The following is a 27,739-nucleotide window of genomic DNA, read 5'->3' on the forward strand; positions in this document are numbered from 1 at the left end:
GAATACCACTCCCTCAAGTCCTAGAGCCTGAGAAAGAAGATATGAAGATTTGAAAGAATTAATAAATTGGAGTTTTGTTAGTGTACTATTTTTATTTGGCTGGATTAAGTTGGTTTCACTATTACGTATGAATTTTCTTTCTATCTTGTTTTGGTTTCAACCCGTCCATTTGGTGGCGGCAATACACGTTTTGGGGTTGTAGTCCTCCATAAAACCCACAGAATAAAAAAAAAAGAATATCCCGTGATGCATCTCATTGAGTTGAACCTGAATCTGAGTTAACGTTGGTTGAAGATCGAAGACACGTCCGAGCCGACTGTTCTTTCCATGTCAGACTCGGGAATGTACGTGTGAAAGAAATGACAGCATGAGACAATGTTGCTGTGAATGTAGGAGTCAAACAAGAACAACAAAGCGGTGGGGGAAAAAGTATTGTATCGCTTCTTTTCAAACATAACTAACTAACGACGCCGGTAGCCCAACTCAATCACACGGTATGTAGCTAACTTAGATACGCGATGTTCCTTATGTTTTATCTATATTTCTTGGCAAATATGTGTGTGTGTGTGTGTGTGTGTGTGTGTGTGTGTGTGTGTGTGTGTGTGTGTGTGTGTGTGTGTGTGTGTGTGTGTGTGTGTGTGTGTGTGTGTGTGTGTGTGTGTGTGTGTGTGTGTAGCTTTTTACTGACATACCTTTTAAGACGACAATACCGGGCGTTCTCAAGCTGACTTCTAGACGTAAACATTGGGTATTGAGTTTTAGGAATAAGAAAGTAGTGTTGTTTTTGTGCACTACTGTCGTTAACGTAGCTAGATGGACACAGCAAGGAATCCAATGATCAAGCCACAACTTTTGACGCGCACACACACGGTAATGGTCTCATGAGTACGAGTACTACTGGACGTTCCGTTTTTTCAGTTCTTTCAGGAAGTGAACCCGTCTCAATTTTGCTCTGTGACTACATATCTTGCCATCAACAAAAACATCAGCAGACCGTCTGATTAATGTCTAGGCCTAAACTCTGAAGTGTCCACTCACTGATAGGCTACTTCCGTTTAAACCGAAAATGCAGATGTAAGATTATTTTTAATGTCAACAAATGTCACAGCCCTTTAGTCTGTTTGCTTACTTTAAATACAGTGCGTTCAGAAAGTGTTCAGGCCCATTCACTTTTACAACATTTTGTTACATTACAGCCTTATTCTAAAAAAAAGTTTTCCCTCAATCTACAGTACCCCATAATGACAAAGCAAAAACAGGTTTAGAGTTTTGTGAATGTATAAAATATATTTACATAAGTATTCAGACCATTTACTATGAAATTGAGCTCAGGTGCATCCTGTTTCCATTGAACATCCTTGATGTTTCTACAACTTGATTGGAGTCCACCTGTGGTAAATTGATTGAACATGATTTGGAACACACACTGTCTATATATAAGGTCCCACAGTTGACAGTGCATGTCAGAGCAAAACCAAGCCATGAGGTCGAAGGAATTGTTCATTACGCTCCGAGACAGGATTGTGTCGAGGAACCGATCTGGGGAAGGGTACCAAAAACAATTATGCAGCATTGAAGGTCCCCAAGAACACCGTGGCCTCCATCATTCTTAAATGGAAGAAGTTTGGAACCACCGAGACTCTTCGTAGAGTTGGCCAAACTGAACATTCAGGGGAGAAGGGCCTTGGTCAGGGGGTGACCAAGAACTCGATGGTCACTGACAAAGCTCCAGAGTTCCTCTGTGGAGATGGGAGAACCTTCCAGGAGGACAACCATCTCTGCAGCACTCCACTTATGGTAGAGTGGCTAGACGGAAGCCACTCCTCAGTAAAATGCACATGACAGCCCGCTTGGAGTTTGCCAAAAGGCACCTAAAAGACTGACCATGAGAAACAATATTCTCTGGTCTGATGAAACCAAGATTGAACTCTTTGGCCTGAATACTAAGTGTCACATCTGGAGGAAACCAGGCACTGCTCATCACTTGGCCAATACCATCCCTATGGTGAAACATGGTGGTGGCAGCATCATGCTGTGGGGTTGTTTTTCAGCAGCAGGGACTGAGACTCGTCAGGATTGAGGGATAACTGAACTGAGAAAAGTACAGAGAGATCATTGATGAAAACCCGCTCCAGAGTGCTCAGGACCTTAGACTGGATCAAAGGTACACCTTCCAACAGGACAACGACCCTAAGCACACAGCCAAGAAATCCCAGGAGTGGCTTCGGGACAAGTCTCATTGATCTTTAGTGGCCCAGCCAGAGCCTTTACTTGAACCTGATCTAATATCTCTGGAAATACCTGAAAATAGCTATGTAGCAACACTTGCCATCCAACCTGACAGCACTTGAGAGGATCTGCAGAGAAGAATGGGAGAAATTACCCAAATACAGGTGCCAAGCTTGTAGTTCCATACCCAAGAAGACTTGATGCTACCAAAGGTGCTTCATCAAAGTACTGAGTAAAGGGTCTGAATACTTATGTAAATGTGATATTTTATTTTATTTTGCGAAAACGTCTAAGCCTGTTTTTGCTTCAATTGTGTTGTGTGTAGATTGAGGGGGGGAAATGATGTAATCCATTTTAGAATAAGGCTGTAACAACAAAATGTGGGAAAAGTCAAGGGGTCTGAACACTTTCTGAAAGCACTGTATGTCAAGTGTCACCTACATTGAGAAGAAAGGGTGCTGGGAATTGCAGAACTGACTGACAATGTATTTTTCAGCGAGTTATTCTTGGTTCAGCTTGTTTTTGCCAGTATAATCACAGGGGATATCTTATGTGTATGTCACAGCGAGATGTGAGAGAAACTCATCCCTGGAGGCACGATGCTAGCCACACAGACACCAGATACTGGGCCAGAGGCGGAAGACGTCAAGCAGGTAGGCTCAACCTCCTTTACTGTAAATGGCCTGCCTAATCCAATAAACCACTTCCACTTAACACTGAAAAGTTGATCAGATATCTTTCACAGATGGGGCCTACTTTGTTAGTGTTTGAGTGACACATGGCTGCATTACGCATTGATTCAGATTTTTCACTTTGAAATGTATGCCAAACAAAACCTGTTGATTTTCAAAGTTTCTTTGAAGAATTTACACACAACATTTTACAAATACACATTTACTGGAAGAACTGCAGATGCGAAGTTTGGTAACAGAATTATAGTAAAATCTTCCTCAGTTTATTTTTTTTTTATTTGACCACATTTTCCCAAAATATATCAAATATCTGCTCTGAATCAAGATTCAAAGATATCTGCAGAAAGAATTGGGTGTCAGCTATGACATGACACCTTGAGCTTGGAAAAAAATGCATATATTTTGGTTATTGAACTACAGTAGGTGAAGTGGATTTACATTCGGTAACAGAATTATGGCAGTGGACCTGTCCTTCTGGAAAGTTGGGTATTATTATATACACTGGCTATTATTGTAATGAGCTCCTCCCCCAAACGAACACATTTTGTTAGTCTGGACCAAATCTGAAACACCCTAAATTTCACACGCTTGGAGGGGGGTGGTGGTGGTGTCTTTTTTTTTTTTAAATGACATTCTACTCCAAAATGAGTGTATAGCCTGTGCATGGTCCAAATGATACTAAACAAAAATAATTGCAACATGCCACACTTTCAATGATTTTACTGAGTTACAGTTCATATATGGAAAAAGGTCAATTGAAATACATTTTAAACACTAATCTATGGATTTCACATGACTTGGGAATACAGATATGCATCTGTTGGTCACAGATGCCATAAGAAAAGGTAGGGACGTGGATCAGAAGACCAGTTAGTGTCTGGTGTGGCCACCATTTGCCTCATTGCAGCCTGACACATCTTCCGTATAGAGTTGATCAGGCTGTTGATTGTGGCCTGTGGAATGTTGGCCCACTTAGTGCTGTGGTGGTCATGAAATTCTGTTAGCCGGTGATTGTCAAGCAAATAACTGCCGGTCTCGCAGTAAGTGACCGTTAATTAACAAACACATTTAGCTACTCCTGAGCAGTGTTCGAATACCCATACTAACTTACTATATACTTTTAGATTATTTTACTATACTGTAAACGAAGGGTATCCTTTCAGTTGAGTTTACTAGCGCTTTGCCTATATACTGGAAGTTGATGCTGTTGCTATGCAACCGCTTGTTGGCATAACAAATGACTAGCTAGACATTTTATGTTTTCAGGTGTGTTCATAAATTCAATCTAGAGTGCACTCTGGGCGTTCATAAATCCAGAGTGTTTCGCTCTCGGAATGTTCAGAGGGCCCACACTGGACGCTCTGGCTGAGGTTTAGGGTTGTCCGAGCGTTCTGACCTCAAAACGGCAGTCAAGCACCTAAGCTAACGTTGGCTAGCTTACTAGTTCCAGACACAAATGAGCGCACCCCTCACTCTGACCATTTTACTTGCCCTAGCAGAGCTGTTTTCATGTTATCCACAGCGTTGGTAACTGCTCCTGGCAACAATTTAATTACATTTTTTCCCCCCAACGTTTATTGACGTCGGCTATATTAAACCATTGAGCATTCGTAAACTCAAGTTATTCTGCGCTCTGGCACACTCAGACGAGAGTACTCTGAAATCAGAGTAGATTGCCAGAATTAACCATGTCCATTGAGAGCATACAACGACTATACCACTTAGCTAAGAATGACGTGAATTATCAAGTCAATAAACATTGTAGTTAGCATATAAACTCAGCAAAAAAAGAAACGTCCCTTTTTCAGGACCCTGTCTTTCAAAGATAATTCGTAAAAATCCAATTAACTTTACAGATCTTAATTGAAAAGGGTTTAAACACTGTTTCCCATGCTTGTTCAATGAGCCATAAACAAATAATGAACATGCACCTGTGGAACGGTCGTTAAGACACTAACAGCAATTACGGTGGGGCGGCAAGGTAGCCTAGTGGTTAGAGCATTGGACTAATAACCGAAAGGTTGCAAGTTCAAATCCCCGAGCTGACAAGGTACAAAATATGTCGTTCTGCCCCTGAACAGGCAGTTAACCCACTGTTCCTAGGCCGTCATTGAAAATAAGAATTTGTTCTTAACTGACTTGCCTCGTAAAATAAAATAAAGGTCACAGTTATGAAAACTAAACAGGCCTTTCTACTGACTCTGATAAACACCAAAAGAAAGATGCCCAGGGTCCCTGCCCATCTGCGTGAACGTGCCTTAGGCATGCTTCAAGGAGGCATGAGGACTGCAGATGTGGCCAGTGTGCAATAAACTGCAATGTCTGTACTGTGAGACGCCTAAGAAAGCGTTACAGGGAGACAGGAAGGATAGCTGATTGTCTTCGCAGTGGCAAACCACGTGTAACAACACCTGCACAGGATCTGTACATCTGAACATCACACCTGCGGGACAGGTACAGGATGGCGGCAACAACAACTGCCCGAGTTACACCAGGAACGCACAATCCCTCCATCAGCGCTGAGAGAGGCTGGACTGAGGGCTTGTAGGCCTGTTGTAAGGCAGGTCCTCACAAGACATCACCGGCAACAACGTCACCAATGGGCACAAACCCATGGTGGCTGGACCAGACAGGACTGGAAAAAAGTGCTCTTCATTGACAAACTGCGGTTTTGTCTCACCAGCGGTGATGGTCGGATTTGCGTTTATTGTCGAAGGAACGAGTGTTACACCGAGGTCTGTACTCTGGAGCGGGATTGTTTTGGAGGTGGAGTGTCCGTCATGGTCTGGGGTGGTGTGTCACAGCATCATCTGACTGAGCTTGTTGTCATTGCAGGCAATCCTAACACTGTGCGTTACTGGGAAGACATCCTCCTCCCTAATGTGGTACCCTTCCTGCAGGCTCATCCTGACATGACCCTTCAGCATGACAATGCCACCAGCCATACTGCTTGTTCTGTGCGTGATTTCCTGCAAGACAGGAATGTCAGTGTTCTGCGATGGCCAGCAATTTCCTTGAGCACGTCTGGGACCTGTTGGAACGGATTGTGAGGGCTAGGGCAATTCCCTCCCAGAAATGTCCGGGAACTTGCAGGTGCCTTGGTGGGGTAACTACTGCAGTACACAGTAAGAACTGGCAAATCTGGTGCAGTCCATGAGGAGGAGATGCACTGCAGTACTTAATGCAGCTGGTGGCCACGCCAGATACTGACTGTTACTTTTGATTTTGACCCCCACCCCCTTTGTTCAGGGACACATTCAATTTCTGTTAGTCACATGTCTGTGGAACTTGTTCAGCTTATGTCTCAGTTGTTGAATCTTATGTTCGTACAAATATTTACACATTTGCTGAAAATAAACACAGTTGACAGTGGGAGGAGTTTAGTTAATATACTAATATGTTTTGAAACCCTACCCATTTTCTGAACAATTGTATAATGGGACTAACTATATCATACTATGACCAATAACCATTTACGTTGCAAATAGTGCGGTTATTATGAGTTTTCGAACACAGCTCTGGCTTCCACACGTAGTCTACAAGCCACTGATGCAGACCTTTTGGAACATCTACATGTCTAATAAATCCATGTAATATATTCTACACCTTCATAATGAATCCATTATTTATTTTAGACCGGTCTAAAGAAACCTGATATAAAGAAAATGTACAGTACCAGTCAAGTTTGGACACACCTACTCATTCCAGTTTTTTTTTTTTTAAACTATTTTTCTACTTTGTAGAATGATGGTGAAGATAACCTATGCAATAACACACATGGAATCATGTACTAACCAGAAAAGTGATAAACAAATCAAAATGTTTTATATTTGAGATTCAAAGTAGCCACCCTTTGCCTTGGTGACAGCAGACCAAACCATGTGCTTGTGCCACCAACTGAAAAAGGTGACCGCACCAATGCCACCAGTGGAAATAGTTAGCGTTGGCAGACATTTAGGAGCACGATATTTGAGGTAATAAGCAGTTTTCTTTTAATATTACAATCGTGATTAATGAATCTGCGCTCAGTGTATTTTCCATGGCACTCAGAGGCTGTGGTACAGTAAAGTAATCATTGCTACAATTCTCACCTGGGTGAATGATTTGTATTTTTATTCCTAGGCGCAGGTCGCACAACAAAATAATTAGGTGCATATGTGAGTAAAATGGTCGCACCTGTATGTTAAAGGAAAACTCCACCCAAACTCTTTGTTTTATTGGTCCGTTATAGTTCCAAAATGTTTGCTTGTCACCCATCAAGTTTTCAAGATGTGTAACTTTCAAAGTACAGCCGGTATGAAAGCATTTTGCATCATATGATGCTGCGTTTATCATTCAAGGCCTACAAACTATATTGCTCCCTACCACCTTTATTGCACAACTTTTTGACCCAAGGCCGTCGGCCGACCCCCGTCATAGTGACAAAATGTTTGATCTGATTGATGCCATAATGGAAGCAATGGAATGTCCCACTGCCTTTCACCTTGTTGAGTCTTCATGCAGAGGTTTTCACCAAGTTATGTAATGTACCTATGACTACATTGATTTCCACATGAATAGGCCTACATTTCAGGTTGACATTTTAAAATGAGAATGATTGTAGTTGCCTTAGTGAAAGGGAAGCTGAAAGGAAGTAAACGGAGTACTATATATATCCATTTTGATTTAACCCATCTCACCATTTCTTTTAGTGGATCAAAGAGAAGTTGGCGTGGTCACTCAAGGCTCTGCAGAAGCGCTACGTGATGACTGATGCTGTAGTAACCAGCGAGGATGGCGACGCCAACCTGCTGTGCTCTTCTCTGGAGGCCGTCTTTATCCACGGCATCAAGAGCAAATATGTCCGCTCCAAGTCCGGAGGACATGGCAGGAAAGGGGGGTCCCGGGGACCCCTCCCCCAACCTGTGTTCTGGAGCCTTCTCAAGACGGTCACTCACCGGTGGGTGGAAGCCTGGAGCTGTACACTAGGAATTACACTTACCTCTACAGATAACCCTACATACCCCTCTAATGCATTGTCTCTACTCTCAATCACTTTAGTGAGATAGACTTTCATACTCAAATGCTTTCTGTAGGTGCGATCAGTCTGTCTGTGACAGTTGCTGTAAGCATGACAAGTTGAAGTTGAGATAATGGGATGTTTATATCCCCTGATGCAATAAGTGCGTACAACAAATCACATTTACACAGGGTGTCAGTGCGTTTTTAAAGTCATAAATTCACTGAGTCTAAACTGAATTTAAGGTTTTCAACGGTCTTAAACATGTGATGGACATGACTACAGTGTTTCCGTTATATTGTGCTGCTACTTGATTGTTACAACCACAGCAAAAAAATACAAAAATGTAACATCAATTAATTATTGATGATAATTCATTACATTGGCTCCTTGCTGCACTCGCATAACAGGTGGTCAGCCTGCCATGCAGTCTCCTCGTGGAGTGCAATGTAATCGGCCATAATCGCCGTCCAAAAATGCTGATCACCGATTGTTATGAAAACTTTAAATCTGCCCTAATTAATTGGGCATGCCGATTTTAATCGGTCGACTTCTAATTTCTATGGGCTTAATATGCAGACCTGAACTTGGTTTCCTCCCTTTCTGCTTTGGGACAACGACTTCCATTGCTAGGGCGGAGACATGAGCCTCTCGTCGTTATATTCAGCTCTCTGGTATAGACCACTTGCAAATTGGAAAGAGAAGTTGGTGGGTGTATAGTGCACTGGTCGGATGCTGGCTTCCCTTAAAGTAAATTGATGTTTTGACAAAACTACTGTCTAAACAAAAATTATTGAAAAGACTTCACCAGAGAGCATGAATTAGCCACAGAGGATCATTCGCTTACAAAACAAAAACAGATGTGGATTGATTTTAAATCACAAGCGCTTAGGCTTATGCCTATTTGGGAAGCCTGCAATTTCAGCAGTGTGTGGCAATAAGCCTAGCCTATTTATTGAGTTGTGGCTGTCAGTGAAAAGCATAATGCATCTTGAGTATAATTTGAAATGGTTGACACAAGAAGGGGAAGGTTGTCCAGCTAAGATATCTCTCCAGAATTCGTACACTCGGCTCTCTAGAATGCGTACACTCGGCTCTCTAGAATGCGTACACTCGGCTCTCTAGAATGCGTACACTCGGCTCTCTAGAATGCGTACACTCGGCTCTCTAGAATGCGTACACTCGGCTCTCTAGAATGCGTACACTCGGCTCTCTAGAATGCGTACACTCGGCTCTCTAGAATGCGTACACTCGGCTCTCTAGAATGCGTACACTCGGCTCTCTAGAATGCGTACACTCTGCTCTCTAGAATGCGTACACTCTGCTCTCTAGAATGCGTACACTCTGCTCTCTAGAATGCGTACACTCGGCTCTCCAGAATGCGTACACTCGGCTCTCCAGAATGCGTACACTCGGCCCTCTAGAATGCGTACACTCGGCTCTCTAGAATGCGCTCCGTTGTCTCCCGCTAATTCTTGCACTTTAGTTTAATTTTGTGAATGGTTTGCCCTTTTTTTATTTCTATAAATTCCCCATTACGTACGTCACCATTAAGCCTTGTAAATGTACCGTTTATCTCTGTCATTTGGTTACATTAATTTCTGTTAATGCATGTATTAGTCATTTCCTGTTCTCATTCTCGGAGTGGAGGCGTTGTTTGCAGAGTTCACAACCTGCTACACTTGGCTTTAATAGAACACCCTAAAAAAATGCTTTATACACATAGGTCCCGTGATTGGACGGGCTGTTGCCAGAGGAGAGAGCACGGTAGCCTATACAATCTGAAAGACAACACTACATTTCTGACCCCGACATTGCCCTCCTCTTACCGAAGCAATTTTGCTTACATCGCTGATTAGGCTACACAGCGTTCCTGCAAATGTTTTTGTTCTAAAAAACATTATTTGGTTAATGTGCATTAACCTGCTTTCTGCAATGAAAGTGCAGTGCCTTCCGAAGGTATTCATACCCCTTGACGTTTTCCACATTGTGTTACAGCCTGAATTTAAAATGGATTACATTTAGACTTTTTTGATCACTGGCCCACACATAATACCCCATAATGTTAAAGTGGAATTATGTTTTTTTCCAAATTAATTAAAAATGAAAAGCTGAAATGTCTTGAGTCAATAAGTATTCAACTCCTTTGTTACAGCAAGACTAGGAGTAAAAATGTGCTTAATAAGTTTCATGGACTCACTCTGTTTGCAATAATAGTGTATAACATGATTTTTCTGAATGACTTCCTTATCTCTGTAACCCACACATACAATTATCTCTAAGGCCACTTAGTCAAGCAGCAAATTTCAAACACAGATTCAACCACAAAGACCGGGAAAGTTTTCCAGTGCCTCGCAAAGGGCACCTATTAGTAGATGGGTAAAAATGAAAAAGCAGACATTGAATATCCCTTTGAGCATTATGAAGGTATTAATGACACTTTAGATGGTGTATCAATAAACCCAGTCACTACAAAGATACAGGCGTCCTTCCTAACTCAGTTGTTGGATAGGAAGTATACTAAAGAAAAATATTAACGCAACAATGGTTTTACTGAGTTACAATTCATCTAAGGAAATCAGTCGATTTAATTAAATTCATTAGACCCTAATCTATAGATTTCACATGTTTGGGCAGGGGTGCAGCCATGGGTGGGCCTGGGAGGGCACAGGCTTACCCACTGGGAAGCCAGGCCTAGCCAATCAGGAAGAGTTTTTTTTTTTTTCTTCTCACAAAGGCTTTATTACAAACAAATACTCCTGTTTCATCATCTGTCCGGATGGCTGGTCTCATACGATCCTGCAGGTGAATAAGCTTAAGTCCTTGTCTGTGTGGTTACACGTGGTCTGCTGTTGTGAGGCAGGTTGGACATACTACCAAATTCTCTAAAATGATGTTGGAGGCTGCTTATGGTAGCAAAATTAACATAAAATTCTCTGGCAACAGCTCTGGTTGATAATACTGCAGTCAGCATGACAATTACACACTCCCTCAACTTGAGACATAAATGTGGCAGTTTGTGACAACTGCACATTTTAGATTGGCCTTTTACTGTCCCCAGCACAAGGTGGACCTGTGTAATGATAATGCTGTTTAATCAGCTTCTTGATATGCCACACCGGTCAGATGGATAGCTTATCTTGGCAAAGGGGAAATGCTCACTAACAGTGATGTAAACAAATTTGTGCATGAAATTTGAGGGAAATAAGCTTTTTTGTGTGCATGGAACAATTCTGGGATTTTTTTTTTCAGCTCATGAAAAATGACAAATTATACATGTTGCATTTATATTTTTGTAGTTACATTGTAGTTACTCCACAATACTAACCTAAATGACAGAGTGAAAAATAAGCCAGTACAGAATAAAAATATTCCAAAACAACATGCACCACTCTTCATATTTTAAAGCATGGTGGTGGCTGCATCATGTTATGGATATGCTTGTCATCGGAATAGCGCTAAGCAAAGGCAAAATCCTAGAGGAAAACCTGCTTCAGTCTGCTTTCCAACAGACACTGGGAGACAAATTCACCTTTCAGCAGGACAATAACTTAAAACGAGGCCAAATATACACTGAGTTGCACCCCCTTTTGCCCTCAGAACAGCCTCAATTAGTTGGGGCAGGGACTCAAGGTGTTGAAAGCATGCCACAGGGATGCTAGCTAATGTTGACTTCAATGCCTCTCATAAATGTTGGTTGGATATCTTTTGGGTGTTGGACCATTCTTGAGCATGAAAAACCCAGTAGTGTTGCAGTTCTTGACCCATTCGAACAGATGTGCCTGGCAGCTCCTACCATACCCTGTTCAAAGGCGCTTAAATCTATTATCTTGCCCATTCCCCCCTCTGAGTGTCACACACAATGTGTCTCTAGGCTTAAAAATCCTCCTTTAACCCCCCCCCCAATTCAGCTACACTGATTTTTTTTTAAGTGGATTTAACTGGTGACATCAATAATAATATAATAATAATAATATATGCCATTTAGCAGATGCTTTTATCCAAAGCGACTTAGTCATGTGTGCATACATTCTACGTATGGGTGGTCCCGGGAATCGAACCCACTACCCTGGCGTTACAAGCGCCATGCTCTACCAACTGAGCTTACAGAAGGAGGGATCATAGCTTTCATCTGGTCAGTTTGTGTCATGGAACGAGCAGCTGTTCCTAATGTTTTGTACACTGGTTGCTTACCAAGAAGACTGTGAATGTTCTTGAGGGGTCTAGTTACTGTTTTGATTTAAATCACCTTGAAAATCAATGGCAAGACTTAAATTACAGTCTAGCAATTATCAACAACCAACTTGACAGAGTTTTACATAATAATGTGTCATGTAATTACTCTGGGTGTTTTAAATACTTGGCACCACAGGTCCCAGAGTGTTGTGGCAAGAAAAGAAAATCTGGTGCCTGTAGTTTTTCCTGATCTGGTAACCTAATAAGGTAAAACTCTGTGCCTTATATGGTATGACATGATCTGTTTTTGAAATGGTTGAATATGAGCTATGATGAGACCTGACATTTGATCTAATCCGGTCACATGATTTAGAGAAAAAAAAACTCCTGGCCTTGGGGAGGATGAGAACCTTGTCGAACTGCAGGAACCTTGTATTTGTTCATATTAATTATATTTTATAGAAGGACTTGGGAGTTTCCTATGCACAGAGAATGCAACATGATTGGACAATAAAACTCATAGGGGAGCGCTTGCTTTATGCAGGTTTGCGTCGTGTAGTCCTGCCCTATGCAACTGTAGGCCTAATTAAACATTAACTCACAGTCCATGTCAGCTATTGTGTTTATTGATTAATTCTAGTTAATCATTTTGGATTGAAAAAGTCTAGGTCGCCATGTCAGCCCAAATTTGAATATAAACCAAATTTGATCCCATTGTGTCAGGGCTGCAGAGTCTCTGGCCTCGTTCAAGGCTCAGCTAAAGACTGAGCAGTTCAGAAAAGCTTTCCAGGACCAATGTTAATTCTGTTCTCCTGTCCACTGGGTCTGAAGACACCAGTATATGGCTTTGATTGTCTGCTTTCAATGTTCCGTGTTAGGGTTGTTTTTATTATTCCATATTTTCTTCAGCGTCTTTAGGTGTAAGAAAAGCGCTTTACAAATGACGTGTTATTATTCACATTTTCTCTAACAAATGGGCTATAAATAGCGTACACAACGTTACCGTCTGTATCTTACCCCCTGCCAGAGGGTCAGGACGCATAGTAGGCTAGACTGCAGCTGCTGCTGTTAGTAGCCTACAATTGATCAGACTGAAATATAATATTGTTTCCATGCCATACAGAATGACAGATCACTAATGTTTAGGTGCTACATAGGCTGCTACATTAATATAAGAGTTTTTGCTTGTGTCTGATATGTTATCACGCTTGCTAAATAAATACCGGAGGAAAGGGGAAAGCGGGCCTTGAGCTTCGTGTGTTGTGCCCCACCTGCGACTTTCCGTGACTGACTGGTCAAGACGAGCAAGAGCCAGCAGCTCTGGGATGTCAAGGATTGTGCGCAAGTTGACAAACCATTAGGCAAATCTGTCCCAAAAAAAACAGCACCTCTATTGTGTGTGTATATATATGTTATTAGGCTAAACAATATCAAGTGGTGTAGCGCTGACACATCTGATTTGAAAAGGGCTGTTCAGCCATCTAGCCACCCACTATGCTACAACATCCGTTGGGCGACAGGAGAATTTACATTGCTAAAATGATACACCTTGATAATATGAGCCAGCCCTAAGAAAATAATTCTAATAATAATTATTGCCCACATGGGCTCCTTTCTGGAGAGGAATATTAGCAGGTGTGTGTGTGTGTGTGTGTGTGTGGCATGCAGACCTTAATTGCATTCCAAGTGGCATTAAAAAGGTCTTAGTCTTTAAATGAAACTTCATGGACCCTGCATATACCCTGTTTTTAGTGGTTAAGCAGAATGACAATTAGTAAAGGTTTAAGATCAGATGGTGTAGCTTGCTGTATGTGTCTATTGTTGTAGTATGTTTACTGTACATAAATTGATTCTCTAATGTCTCCTCCTGGCCCCCTCAGTGACGTGATCACGGAGCTGGAGAAGCTGAGCTTTGTGGGTACGGAGGTGGGTCGCTGCCGGGCTTGGCTGCGGCTGGCCCTCAACCACGGCCTGATGGAGTGCTACTTGGCCTCCCTGTTCCGTGAGGGCTCCAACCTGCAGGCCTACTACCAGCCCTCCGCCCTGCTCCTGGACCCTGAGGAGCGTGAGGTGCTGCTCAGTTATATCCAGGGCCTGGCCTCCCTGGTCTTCAACCTTTCGTACAAGTCAGCCGTGCTCAATGAGTGGACCACCACCCCACTGGCTCTGGCCGGCCTCTGCCCCGCCACCCAGGCCGACGCTGTCGATCTTCCCAGTCTCACCAAACACAAGAATTCTTGGGATACGATGTCACTGTCGTCCGGCGGGTCGGATACGGTCGAAGTGCAGCATGTGGGGGCAGGGGTGCTAGGGAGGGTGATTGGTGGAGTCTCAGGGGGTAGGACCCCTCTGAATTCTTCAAATTTGAGCCTGGACACCACAGGGTCATCTCAGCTCTCCTCCAGCCTAAGCTCGGACCCCAAGAGCCCAGACAAGGATCCCTGGCCATGTGAACTGGAGATCTCTGCCGGACTGGAGAACGATGTCAATGCCAAGGGGCCTCTTAAAGAGTAAGTCGTGAGTGTGGGTCAGTGTGCCTGTCTGACGAATTGAGGCCCTTTGAATCACAGCCATGGTGTGAATCTCCAAACCATTAAAATACATTTAGCAGATGTTTTTATCCAAAAAAGGTGATGTAAAGCAACATGCTTCAACTAACGATGTGTACAGAAATTAGTTAAATACTTAGATAACATGTTGTCCCTCGTTTTCATTTGGGGATTTCTGTTGACCTCTGACATTTCCTACTTTCTGTAACTGCAGTGATCTGGCAGACTTCAGGGAGAGTGCCACCTTCAGTCAGGACTCCATGCACGAGGATTTGTACGTTTCCACTCTGGGTGCAGACCACCTCTCAGAGAATACGGCCTCCAGTGGCTCTGACGGCGAGGCCCAGGGGCCATTCACACCCCTCACTGGCTCCTCTAACCCTGCTTCAGTGGGGTCAGACCAGGAGGAGCTGTCCAATAAGACCCATGTCCCTTCCGAAGTGTACTCGCACACTGAAGTGCCCTCCAGTCACAGTGACTGTGTGGAGAGAACAGCGATAACGCCTCACCTGCCTGTCACAGAGACGCCAAAGGAGAAAAAGACAGAAGATTCCGCGAAGAGCACCACGGCGCCTTCAGCCCACACAAACCTATGCCTCACTACCAGTGTGCATAGCAGGAGGATGTCTACAGACTCAATCACAGTAAGTTGAATCTCTTGTTTTTTTTTGTTTATCTCTCGGTCTCCCCCTCATTCCCTTCATCAGACCTGACCTTAAGTTCTTTGAGTTCTCCTTGACCTTTTGCAGTCATATTGTGCAAAGTTTTTGTGCAATTATAAATAATTTGTGGATTTATATGGTTACAAGCTGAAACAACAATTCCATTTCAAGATTTTCTCAATTAGCCACCAATCATCACTAAGTAAAACCCGTCTTCCCTTTCTCAGCATTCCCACTCCTGGATCTCTGAGGATGACATCTATAAGCCACACCTTGAGGAACTGGTTGACCCCGATGAGTCATTACTAGGGTCTGGCCCAGCTTGTGTGAATGGATTGACCTCTCCCCCTCCAGAGCCTGAGACTCCCCAGTCTCCCCCCAGCGTGGTTCACCGCAGGCAGATAGGTAAGCTCCCAAAACCAGGAGCACCACCACTTCTATCACTTCTTGAACACAACACCTTGTGATGCAGTCTGTTGTAATCAGTGCTCAACCACCACCATAAGAGTGGCCTTGGTCATGAGGTGACATGCCAAAGTATTGCTCCTGAGTTTTCATCCATTGTTCTGGTTTTTGTCACACTTTTAGTTTTAAGAGAAGCAAGATGAAACAAATTATTTTGTTCAATGATGAGGAGTCATTGGGAAGTCCACAACTGACAGTGTGAACTGTTTAATGCCTCTATCAGTACTGTAAATTAATTCTGTCTTAGTCTTGGTATGTGCTTCCTCATTTTTGCTTACAACTTCAGATAATTATAAATAGGTTATCTTGCTGGTACTTCCTCCTTATGATACACTATGTGTAGCCCTTTACACTCCTACCCATATACGGGTTGAAAATGGCAGATTTGGACCCTGATTATGTACTTATTTTGTACATAGTGTTTCTGCCACCGTCTCTTATTGTTACTCTTTTATTAATTTTTTGTATATTTAGTAAATATTTTAACTGCATTGTTGGTTAATTAAGGGCTTGTAAGTAAGCATTTCACGGTAAGGTGTATTTGTTGTATTTGGAGCATGTAACAAATCAGATTTGCTAAGTGCCTAAATTGGAACGCAGTGTCTGTACAGTAACATGCTATACACAATGTCAGCACTCAGGTTCTCCGCTTCAGATCTGCATGGCTGTTGACTGACAGCCGTTCTAAATTTGAGCACCGTCTGTGACAAGAAGTTGCCCCTTCCCTCCTGCTATTTGGGCAACTTCGGCAGATGTTTTGTTGTCTGAGGGAAATGCTGTAAACTGAGGACTCAATGTATTTTGAACGATAATAAATACCCCCTTTGATGTCATACAAGCCAGCCGATCACCTGTGAGTTCAAATGTGCGCTTCACATTTCCATATCATTAAACTCATGTAATATACAGTGTAAAGGTATATAGAATGAGCCTATCTTTGTATTGTGAAGACAATTTGCAGCGGACTTACACATCTGAATGCAGATGCATTCTATGTTCACAAATTACAATCTGCTTCTTGGAATTGCATTGTGAAAGCCTAACACTGTAAAATCCTATTTTAGAATCAGCCAGTCATGTTGGCAATCGAACAAGCTTTCAAATTCCCATATACTCTAAACTGTTCCCTTTGTTTGCTACCATGGTTATGCATATGCTGTCAATATTTCTTCTGGAAGAAACATTTCAATGTAGCCCTATCCATATAGAGCTACGGGTTACACTTATGTGTTGAATATCATTTTTGCACTGTGGTTTCATGTTACAATAAAACCTGTTATACTTGCGTGTCATTAGCAAAGTGTTATCTGGACAGGAATGAGCCCTTCTCACTTCAGAGATCTGTTGTGCAGTTCTTCAATGGCGCTCCTGACTTCACTCGCTCTTTCATTCACTCCCTTTTCTCTTTCACTCTTCTCTTTCATCCTCGACCTTCCTTTCACTCTTCCTCTCTCCTTCAGGCCTGTCCAACCCTTTCCGTGGGCTGCTGAAGCTGGGCCATCTGGAGCGGCGGGGCGCTGTGGGCTTGTGGCGGGACTACTACTGCGAGCTCTCGCCCTTCGAGTTCCGCCTCTACCTGAACGCAGAGGAGCGCACCTGCTGTGACAACTGCTCCCTGCTGCGTTGCGAAGACGCCCGCGTCACCTCCGCCGAGGGCCGCTTCGACCTGGCCTTCCCAGGGAAGAGGCTCCACCTGCGGGCAGCCAACCACGACGAGGCAGAGGACTGGGTGGACCGCATCGCAGAGGCCGTCAGCAAGTGCCGCCCGTTGCACCTCCTTGACGACCATTCAGAGGTGCTGCAGCCCATTGACAGCTTTGTCATCCTGGAAGAGCCCCCAAAATCTTCCCCTTCCCCCTCCGTACCCACCAGCCCTGAGCAAGGGGGTACTGTGGTTGAGCAGCAGCCGCCACTTGAGCTAGACTGGACGCGTCCCACAGACCCTGAGTCAGACGCCATTAAGGAGGCGGTGCTGTACCTATCCCAGGACGCAGAGGCTCGTAACTGGACTCCTCTGGTCTTCTCCCTCTCCTTGGAGACTCTCAACGGCTTCCGGGTACAGGATGGGCGAAAGGTGCTGTGCTGCTCCCACCCCATCGAGGGGATACGGGACGTGGTCCCAGATGTTTCTCTGGGGGGACCGGCCTTCTTTAGGGTCGTAACGATCGGAGATACGCTCAAGCTGAGGGCCAAGAGCCCTGAGGAGGCGTGTGCCTGGAGGGGCCTCATCAGGGGAGCCCTGGACTCCTACCTGGAGAGTGGAGAGAACGGGGAGCCTAATAGCCCCGGGTTAGCCACTGGGGCAGGGGGGAACATCCACAGACTGGTGCAGCATAGACTGAAGGGGGGCGGGGTGCTGCTGGCCCATCTATATACAGTGCCCACGGAGAAGGGCCTGGACCTTCAGGGCTTCAAGTGTGCAGGTAGCTCTACAGCTCAACCTAATAACAGGAAACTCTTTTGTTAACATTAAGTTTCCCTTACCATGCTGTTACTGGGAGAGACCGAGTATGTATTACCGCCTTCTCTGCAGGTTGTCCAAAGCTGGTGGGGGTCTCCCGGGGAAAAGCCAGACTGTGCGAGTTCTCAGGGAAGTACTATTGCGACGCTTGTCACCAAGGTGACGTCATCGCCATACCCTCCCGCATGGTGCATAACTGGGACATCACGCCTCGCGAGGTGAGTCTCTCACGGGGTCTATGCACCACACACATCCTTGGTAAAGGTTATTCTTTAGGGTTTGTATAGTCATAAAAATCCAGTCCCCGTTCCAGTTCATCCCAAAGGTGTTCAATGGGGTTGAGGTCAGGGCTCTGTGCAGGCTAGTCAAGTTCTTCCACACTGATCTCGACAAACCATTTCTGTATGGACCTCGCTTTGTGCACATTTCATGCTGAAACAGGAAAGCGCCTTCCCCAAACTGTTGCCACAAAGTTGGAAGCACAGAATCATCTAGAATGTCATTGTATGCTGTAGTGTTAAGATTTCCCTACAATGGAACTAAGGGGCCTAGCCCGAACCACGAAAAACAGCCCCAGACCATTATTCCTTCTCTACCAAACTTTACAGTTGGCACTATGCATTGGGGCAGGTAGCGTTCTGGAATCCGCTAAACCCAGATTCGTCTGTCGGACTGTCAGATGCTTGGCAATGCGCCGATGCTTGGCAATGCGCATTTTGATTTTAGGCTTTTGTGTGGCTGCTTGGCCCATTTCATGAAGCTCCAGACTAACTGTTATTGTGCTGACGTTGCTACCAGAGGCCGTTTGGAACTCTGTAGTGAGTGTTGCAACCGAGGACAAACTATTTTTACGTGCTTCAGCACTCGCGGTCCAGTTCTGTGAGCTTGTATTGCCTACCACTTTGCAGCTGTGCCGTTGTTGCTCCTAGACATTTCCATTTCACAATAACAGAACTTACAGTTGACCGGGGCAGCTGTAGCAGGGCATACATTTGACAAACTGACTTGTTGGAAAGGTGGCATCCTATGACTGTGCCAAGTTGAAAGTCACTGATCTAAAGTAAGGCCATTCTACTGCCAATGTTTGTCAATGGAGATTGCATGGCTGTGTGCTCAATTTTATACACCTGTCAGCAACGAGTGTGGCTGAAATAGCTGAATCCACTAATTTGAAGGCATGTCCACATACTTTTGTGTATCTTATACCCTGTAGTTAACTGGTAAGCTATTATTAGCTTGTAGTAATGTTTTCGGAATGTCATCATGTCCCAAAAAAACTTTCCACCGAACTCACGAGTAAGGCCATACAAAGTTGATTTAAAAAATGTTACCCTTCATTGAAACGATTGTTTAGTTTGTTGCATCAACAACAATCTTGTTTAATTGTGAAAATAATCTAAATAATAATTTGAAGAGTGAACATTTCATTTTAGGAAAAATATTAATGTTGCCTTTTGGATTATGTGGTTTAAAAACATGTTTTGTAGATGCAGTACATTCGGAAAGTATTCAGACAAAGTATTTCATCAAGGATCTCTCTGACTTTTTCAACATTTTGTTACATTACAGCCTTTTAAAAAAACCTTTTTTTTTTTAAAAATCACTCTTCAATCTACACACTAGCCCATTATGACAAAGCAAAAACAGGTTTTTAGAAACTTTATTTTTAATACATTTGCTATCACATTTACATCATTATTCAGACTCTTTACTCAGTACTTTCTTGAAGCACCTTTTGGCAGTGATTACAGCCTTGAGTCTTCTTGAGTATGACGCTACAAGCTTGGAACCCCTGTATTTGGTGAGTTTCTCCTATTATTCTCTGCAGATCCTCTCAAGCTCTGTCAGGTTGGATGGGGAGTGTCACTGCACAGCTATTTTCAGGTCTCTCCAGTCCAGGCTCTGGCTAAGCCACTCGAGGACATTGAGACTTGTCCCAATGCCACTCCCGCGTTGTCTTGGCAGTGTGCTTAGGGTTGTTGTCCTTTTTGGAAGGTGAACCTTCGCCCGTGTCTGAGGTCCTGAGCGCTCTGGAGCAGGTTTTCATCAAGGATCTCTCTGTACTTTGCGCTGTTCATGTTTCCTTTGATCCTGACTAGTCTCCCAGTCCCTGCCACTGAAAAACATCCCCACAGCATGATGCTGTCACCACCCTGCTTCACCATAGGGATGGTGCCAGGTTTCCTCCAGATGTGACTCTTGGCATTCAGGCAAAAGAGTTCAACCTTGGTTTCATCAGACCAGAGAATCTTGTTTCTCATGGTCTGAGAGTCTTTAGCGGGCTGTCGTGCATTTTATTGAGTAGTGGCTTCTGTCTGACCACTCTACCATAAAGGCCTGATTGGTGGAGTGCTGCAGAGATGGTTGTCCTTCTGGAAGGTTCTCAAATTTCCACAGAGGAGCTCTGTCAAAGTGACCATCAGGTTCTTGGTCACCTACCTGACCAAGGCCCTTTTCCCCCGATTACACACTTTGGCTGGGCGGCCAGCTCTAGGAAGTGTCTTGGTGGTTCCGAAATTGTTCTATTTAAGAATGATCGAGGCCACTGTGTTCTTGGGGACCTTCAATGCTGCAGACATTTTTTGGTAGCCTTCCCCAGATCTGTGCCTCTACACAATCCTGTCACTGAGCTCTAAGGACAAATTCCTTTGACCTCATGGCTTGGTTTTTGCTCTGACATGCACTGTCAATTGTGGGACCTTTTATATAAGTGTGTGCCTTTCCAAATCATGTCCAATCAATTGAATTTACCACAGGTGGAATACAATCAAGTTGTAGAAACATCTCAAGAATGATCAATGGAAACAGGATGCACCTGAGCTCAATTTCGATTCTCATAATTTTTTTATTTAACCAGGTAGGCTAGTTGAGAACAAGTTCTCATTTGCAACTGCGACCTGGCCAAGATGAAGCAAAGCAGTTCGACACATACAACAACAGAGTTACACATGGAATAAACAAACATACAATCAATAATACAGTAGGAAAATCTATATACAGCATGTACAAATGAGGTAGGATAAGAGGTAAGGCAATAAATAGGCCACGGTAGCAAAGTAATTACACTATAGCAATTAAACACTGGAATGGTAGGATGTGCAGAGGATGAATGTGCAAGTTGAGATACTGGGGTGCAAAGGAGCAAGATAAATAAATACAGTATGGGGATGGGCTATTTACAGATGAGCTATGTACAGGTGCCGTGATCTGGGAGCTGCTCTGACTGCTGATGCTTAAAACTAGTGAGGTAGGTAAGAGTATCCAGCTTCAGAGATTTTTGTTGTTCGTTCCAGTCATTGGCCGCAGAGAACTGGAAGGAGTGGTGGCCAAAGGAAGAATTGGCTTCGGGTGACTAGTGAGATATACTTGCTGGAGCTCGTGCTACGGGTGGATGCTGCTATGGTGACCAGTGAGCTGAGATAAGTCAGGGCTTTACCTAGCAGAGACTTGTAGATGACCTGGAGCCGGTGGGTTTGTCGACGAGTATGAAGCGAGGGCCAGCCAACGAGAGCGTACAGGTCGCAGTGGTGGGTAGTCTATGGGGCTTTGGTGACGAAACGGATGGCTCTGATAGACTGTGTCCAATTTGTTGAGTAGTGTTGGAGGCTATTTTGTAAATGACATCGTCGAGGATCGGTAGGATGGGCAGTTTTACGAGGGTATGTTTGTTTGGCAGCATGAGTGAAGGATGCTTTGTTGTGAAATAGGAAGCACATTTTAGATTTCATTTTGGAGTGGAGATGTTTAATTTGAGTGGAAGAGTTTACAGTCTAACCAGACACCTAGAATATGTGGACAAATACAAATACCTAAGTCCGAACCGTCCAGAGTTGTGATGCTGGACGGGCGGGCAGGTGCGGGCAGCGATTGGTTGAAGAGCATGTATTTAGTTTTACTTGCATTTAAGAGCATTTGGAGGTCACAGAAGGAGAGTTGTATGGCATTGAAGCTCATCTGGAGGTTAGTTAAGTGTCCAATGAGGGGCCAGAGGTATACATAATGGTGTCGTCTGCGTAGATGTGGATCAAAGAATCACCAGCAGCGAGAGCGACATCATTGATGTATACAGAGAAGAGAGTCGGCCCGAGAATTTAACCCTGTGGCACCCCCATAGACTGCCAGAGGTCCGGACAACAGGCCCTCCGATTTCACTCTATCGGAGAAGTAGTTGGTGAACCAAGCGAGGCAATCATTTGAGAAACCAAGGCTGTTGAGTCTGCCAATAAGAATGTTGTGATTGACATAGTCGAAAGCCTTTGCCAGGTCGATGAATATGGCTGCACAGTTATGTCTCTTATCGATGGCGGTTATATCATTTAGGACCTTGAGGTGCACCCATGACCAGCTCTGAAACCAGATTTCATAGCGGAGAAAGTACAGTGAGATTCGAAATGGTCGGTAATCTGTTTGTTAACTTTGCTTTCAAAGACTTTAGAAAGGCAGGGTAGAATATATTTGGGTCTAGAGTGTCTCCCCCTTTGAAGAGGAGGATGTCCGCGGCAGCTTTCTAATCTATGTGAATCTCAGACGATACGAAGGAGAGGTTGAACAGGCTAGTAAATAGGGGTTGCAACAATTTCGGCTGATCATTTTTAGAAAGAGAGGGTCCAGATTGTCTAGCCCGCCTGATTTTGTAGGGGTCCAGATTTTGCTGCTCTTTCAGAACATCAGCAATCTGGATTTGGATGAAGGAGAAATGGGGGGAGGCTTGGGCAAGCTGCTGTGGTGGGTGCAGAGCTGTTGACCGGGGTAGGGGTAGCCAGGTGGAAAGCATGGCCAGCTGTAGAAAAATGCTTATTGAAATTCTCAATTATTGTGGATTTATTGGTAGTGACAGTGTTTCCTAGCCTCAGTGCAGTGGGCAGCTGGGAGGAGGTGCTCTTATTATGGACTTTAGTGTCCCAGAACTTTTTTGAGTTTGTGCTACAGGATTCAAATTTCTGTTTGAAAAAGCTAGCCTTAGCTTTCCTAACTTCCCTGAAAAGTTGCATATCACGGGGGCTAATTGATGCTAATGCAGAATGGCCACAGGATGGTTTTGTGCTGGTCAAGGGCAGCCAGGTCTGGAGTGAACCAAGGGCTATATCTATTCTTGGTTCTACATTTTTTTTGAACGGAGCATGCCTATTTAAGATGGTGAGGAAGGCACTTTTAAAGAATATCCCGTCAGTAGATGCCTGGTTGAGGTCAATGTCATTCCAGGATACCCTGGCCAGGTCAATTAGAACGACCTGTTTGCTGAAGTGTTTTAGGGAGGGTTTGACAGTGATGAGGGGTGGTCGTTTGATCGCAGGCCCATTACGGATGCAGGTAGTGGCAGTGATCGCTGAGATCTTGATTGAAAACAGCAGAGGTGTATTTGGAGGGCGAGTTAGGATGATATCTATGAGGGTGCCCGTGTTTATGGATTTGGGGTTGCACCTGGTAGGTTCATAGGTGATTTGTGTGAGATTGAGGGCATCAAGCTTAGATTGTAGGATTGCTGGGGTGTTAAGCATGTCACAGTTTAGGTCACCTAGCAGCACGAGCTCAGAAGATAGATGGGGGGCAATCAATTCACATATGGTGTACAGGGCACAGCTGTGGGCAGAGGGTGGTCTATAGCAAGTGGCAACGGTGAGAGACTTGTTTCTGTAAAGGTGTACTTTTAGAAGTAGAAGCTCGAATTGTTTGGGTACAAACCTGGATAGCCTGCAGGGTTCTGTCTTACTATCTCTGCAGTAGATTTCAACACCGCCCCCTTTGGCAGTTCTATCTTGGCGGAAAATGTTTTAGTTAGGGATGGAAATGTCAGGTTTTTGGTGGTTTTCCTAAGCCAGGATTCAGACACGGCTAAGACATCCGGGTTGGCAGAATGTGCTAAAGCAGTGAATAAAGCAAACTTAGGGAGTAGATATTGTAGCCCAGGAGCCCTAGCCGGGAGATGGGTCTAGCATGGGCTAGCTCCAGGCTAGTTGGTGCTAGGTCTGGGATGGAAACGTTATCCAGGAGTAGTCAACCCGGGTTGCGGTTAGCTAGCTGTGATGATCCAGATGAAAAGGTTCAGAGTTTGCGGTAGGAATCCGGGGATATGGAGAGAAAAATATGTCCGGTATGCTCTGGTTTGAAACGCGTTGTACGAACTGGCGAGCGCTTTACGAGCTAAAGGTTAGCTGATGACTGCTAGCAATTGTTAGCTGACTGGTAGCTAGTTAGCTAGCTTAGCTTCAGTTGAGGTATTCCAGTTCGGAGGTAAATAGAAATACTTTAGAAAAAAAACAGATCCACTCCACATTGGGTGAGGTGGGTTGCAGGAGAGCATTTTGAAGTTGAGGTTTAGGAAAAATATTTAAAAGAATGCGAATAAAAATATATACATGGGACAAGACAGACTCCTGACTGCTATGCCATCTTGGATTGATATCAATAGCAAAGGGTCTGAATGCTCATGCAAATAAGGTATATCTGTTTTCACCTTGTCATTATGGGGTATTGTGTGTAGATGTTATTTTACATTTATTTATACCATTTTAGAATAAGGCTGTAAGGTAACAAAATGTGGGAAAAGTCTAGGTGTCTGAATACTTTCTGAAGGCACTGCTTTTCCAGTTGATTTGGCCATCCAATATATGGGACATTGCAACTCAATAGATGCTAGTCAAACTGCAAAGTAAACACTTCTAAGGTAGCTAAGATAAATATGACTGAAGAATATTTGTGGGCTTGCTACTGCTGAATAAAAAGATTGGTAGCCTACCATAGCCATATGATCATTAATATATTGAATGGCGGCAGGGTAGCCTAGTGGTTAGAGCGTTGGACTAGTAACCGGAAGTTTGCAAGTTCAAACCCCTGAGCTGACACGGTACAAATCTGTCGTTCTGCCCCTGAACAGGCAGTTAACCCACTGTTCCTAGGCCGTCATTGAAAATAAGAATTTGTTCTTAACTGACTTGCCTAGTTAAATAAAGGTAAAATTAGCAAATTATTTAAAGCATCAAATGTATTTGGTTGCAATGTTTTACATCAAAGGGTGGTCAACCATCCTCCAGGAGAGCTAATGGGGGAGTGTGGGCTTTTGTTCCTGTCCCCCACTCACAAACCACATTTGAGAAATGAGCTGCTCAACCAGACCTTGATAAACAGTCTCTGTGTTTGATCAAAAGCCTGCACACCCAGTAGCTCTCCAATCTGAGGGTTGGCCATGTGTTTTATACAGTTGCCTAACAGATATTTCACTTATGTCAGAGGGTTAAGTGCCTTGCACAACGACAGGAGATAGGTACATGGGATCAGAGCACTGGCTTCCAGTGTTGATACCACATTACGCATAATTTCTTTACACGTACATGGAGACACCGCCAATTGTTGGTCATGGAAATTTGTTGAAATTCCCTGTCAAAATGTATATGAACCCTGTTCTTATTTGCACACATCTATGGAAAAATAACTATTTTTGTAATTCTTCTTTTTGCTTTGACATTGAACTAATCTTGTTCTCCTTTGATCAATATTGTTTGTTAAACTGCTCTCGTGTGTCCTTTGCCCTGGTTGTGTACATGTAGGTCTCCAGACAGGCCCTCGAACTGCTGGCTCAGGTTGAACATGAGCCCCTGCTCAACCTTCACCTTTTGAACCCTAACCTGTGGGAGCATGTTGAGGCCATGGCCCAGGCACACAGTCTCAGACAGAGGCTGCAGCTGGTAGGAAAGTACCTGCTCACCTGCCGCAGTGGGCCATGCAAGGATATTCAGACCAGGTGTGTGTGTGTGTGTGTGTGTGGGGTGCGCGTGTGTGAGCAACTTTTGTTTGGATGTTCTTGTATTGCAGAACTGGGTCAAATGCAAGTTTATCAAAGTGAGCTGGATCATATTGATCCTTCATTCTGAGAAATCCAGTCATCCCTGGTCATTATTTTATGTGATCTAGACTTGGGCCAAAAGGCAATGCATTCATTATTTACACATAGGCTTTTGACTTTGTATAACTATTGTGTTATTTTTCTCAAGACTGGGCCTAAGGACATACCTGTTAGAATCAAGCCATCTCTACAGTGTCATGGACTTACAACAGGTATCTACTATATACAGTCATTAATTACCTGTTAGTCATTTCACTCTTTCAATTAAATAATACACATTCTTAACCTGCAAGACCACACCAAGTAGATGTAGTTAATAAGCTTAAATTGTATTTTTTTCCATGTGTTTAGATAGCGGAGGGAACATATGTGGCCTACTTGAATATGTTGATCCTGTTTGCCTCCAACCACGTTCAACAATGTGACCTTTGCACCCAGAGGGGCTACATCTGCCAGATCTGTCATGCCAGTGACATCATCTTCCCCTTCCAGTTCGACACCACTGTCAGGTAGAGCCCTGGTCCCTTATCAATTCAATACATTGGGATGTGTTCACTCGGTGATCAGTTCACCCCGCTCTTTCTCTCCACAAACTCACTCGCTCTGTCTCCCACTCAGGTGTAAAGAGTGTAAGGCAATGTTTCACGCAACCTGCAAGGCCGAGTCGTCCTCCTGTCCACGATGCATGCGTATTCAGAGGTACCTCGAGAGCGATCTGCTTGACTGCTCTGTTTGATCCAGTGGCCTTCCTGTAGCTGCAGAGACCTATGAAATGACAAACGACAAGTGCAGACATTAATGTCCTGCTTCTAGTTTCTTTTTTCTACATGAACTAACATCAAGTGCAATTAGGAAGTGTGACTGTATGTACCGACCACAGACCAAACATGACCAACCGAACTGGATAGTGTAAAAAAAACCAGGAGCTACACAACTTGCACTAATATAGAAAGGTTTCTGCTATTGAATTAATGTGATTGACAAGGTGAAGCCCACTGATATGTTCTTACCTCTCTGAACTCTCTCCGTCTTGAGTGTCCAAGCCACGGAATCAAATATGAAGGATGATGCAAAGAATCTACTTTATGCAACAAAACAAAACAAAAAAAATGAAATAAATGTATACATTGATGTCATTGGTTGGAGGCTTGTGGTGTTATTTCATGTTTACAGGAAACACTTGCTGTATATTTCTGTACATTATTTTTTTTATTTCACCTTTATTTAACTAGGTAGGCTGGTTGAGAACAATTTCTCATTTACAACTGCGACCTGGCCAAGATAAAAGTAAGCAGTGTGACACAAACAACACTGAGTTACACATGGAATAAACAAGCGTGCAGTCAATAACACAATAGAAAAAAATCAAGTCTATATACAGTGTGTGCAAATGGCGTGAGGAGGTAAGGCAATAAATATGCCATAGTAGCGAAGTAATTACAATTTAGTAAATTAACACTGGAGTGATAGATGAGCAGATGGGGAGGTGCAAGTAGAAATACAGGTGTGCAAAAGAGCAGAAAAGTACATTTAAAAACAATATGGGGATGAGGTAGATGGATTGGGTGGGCTATTTACAGATTGGCTATGTACAGCTGTAGCGATCGGTTAGCTGCTCAGATAGCTGATGTTTAGAGTTAGTGAGGGAAATATGTCTCCAGCTTCA

At 43.7% G+C, this 27,739-nt stretch overlaps 1 protein-coding gene across 1 annotated transcript; it reads left to right on the forward strand.

Moving 5' to 3' along the window:
* Nucleotides 1-214: 214 nt before the first annotated feature.
* LOC124039912 (pleckstrin homology domain-containing family M member 1-like) lies at nt 215-27,212 on the forward strand. Its single transcript, XM_046356464.1, has 12 exons — nt 215-494; nt 2,795-2,882; nt 7,613-7,860; nt 13,977-14,606; nt 14,860-15,289; nt 15,535-15,712; nt 17,233-18,195; nt 18,306-18,451; nt 25,778-25,971; nt 26,222-26,285; nt 26,425-26,582; nt 26,692-27,212. Exons 2-12 carry the CDS (start codon nt 2,829-2,831, stop codon nt 26,807-26,809), a joined length of 3,183 nt encoding a protein of 1,060 aa, XP_046212420.1. The 5' UTR covers nt 215-494; nt 2,795-2,828; the 3' UTR covers nt 26,810-27,212.
* The last annotated feature ends 527 nt before the right edge of the window (nt 27,213-27,739 follow it).

Source organism: Oncorhynchus gorbuscha, linkage group LG07 (assembly GCF_021184085.1).
Source record: "Oncorhynchus gorbuscha isolate QuinsamMale2020 ecotype Even-year linkage group LG07, OgorEven_v1.0, whole genome shotgun sequence".
Lineage (NCBI taxonomy): Eukaryota > Metazoa > Chordata > Actinopteri > Salmoniformes > Salmonidae > Oncorhynchus > Oncorhynchus gorbuscha.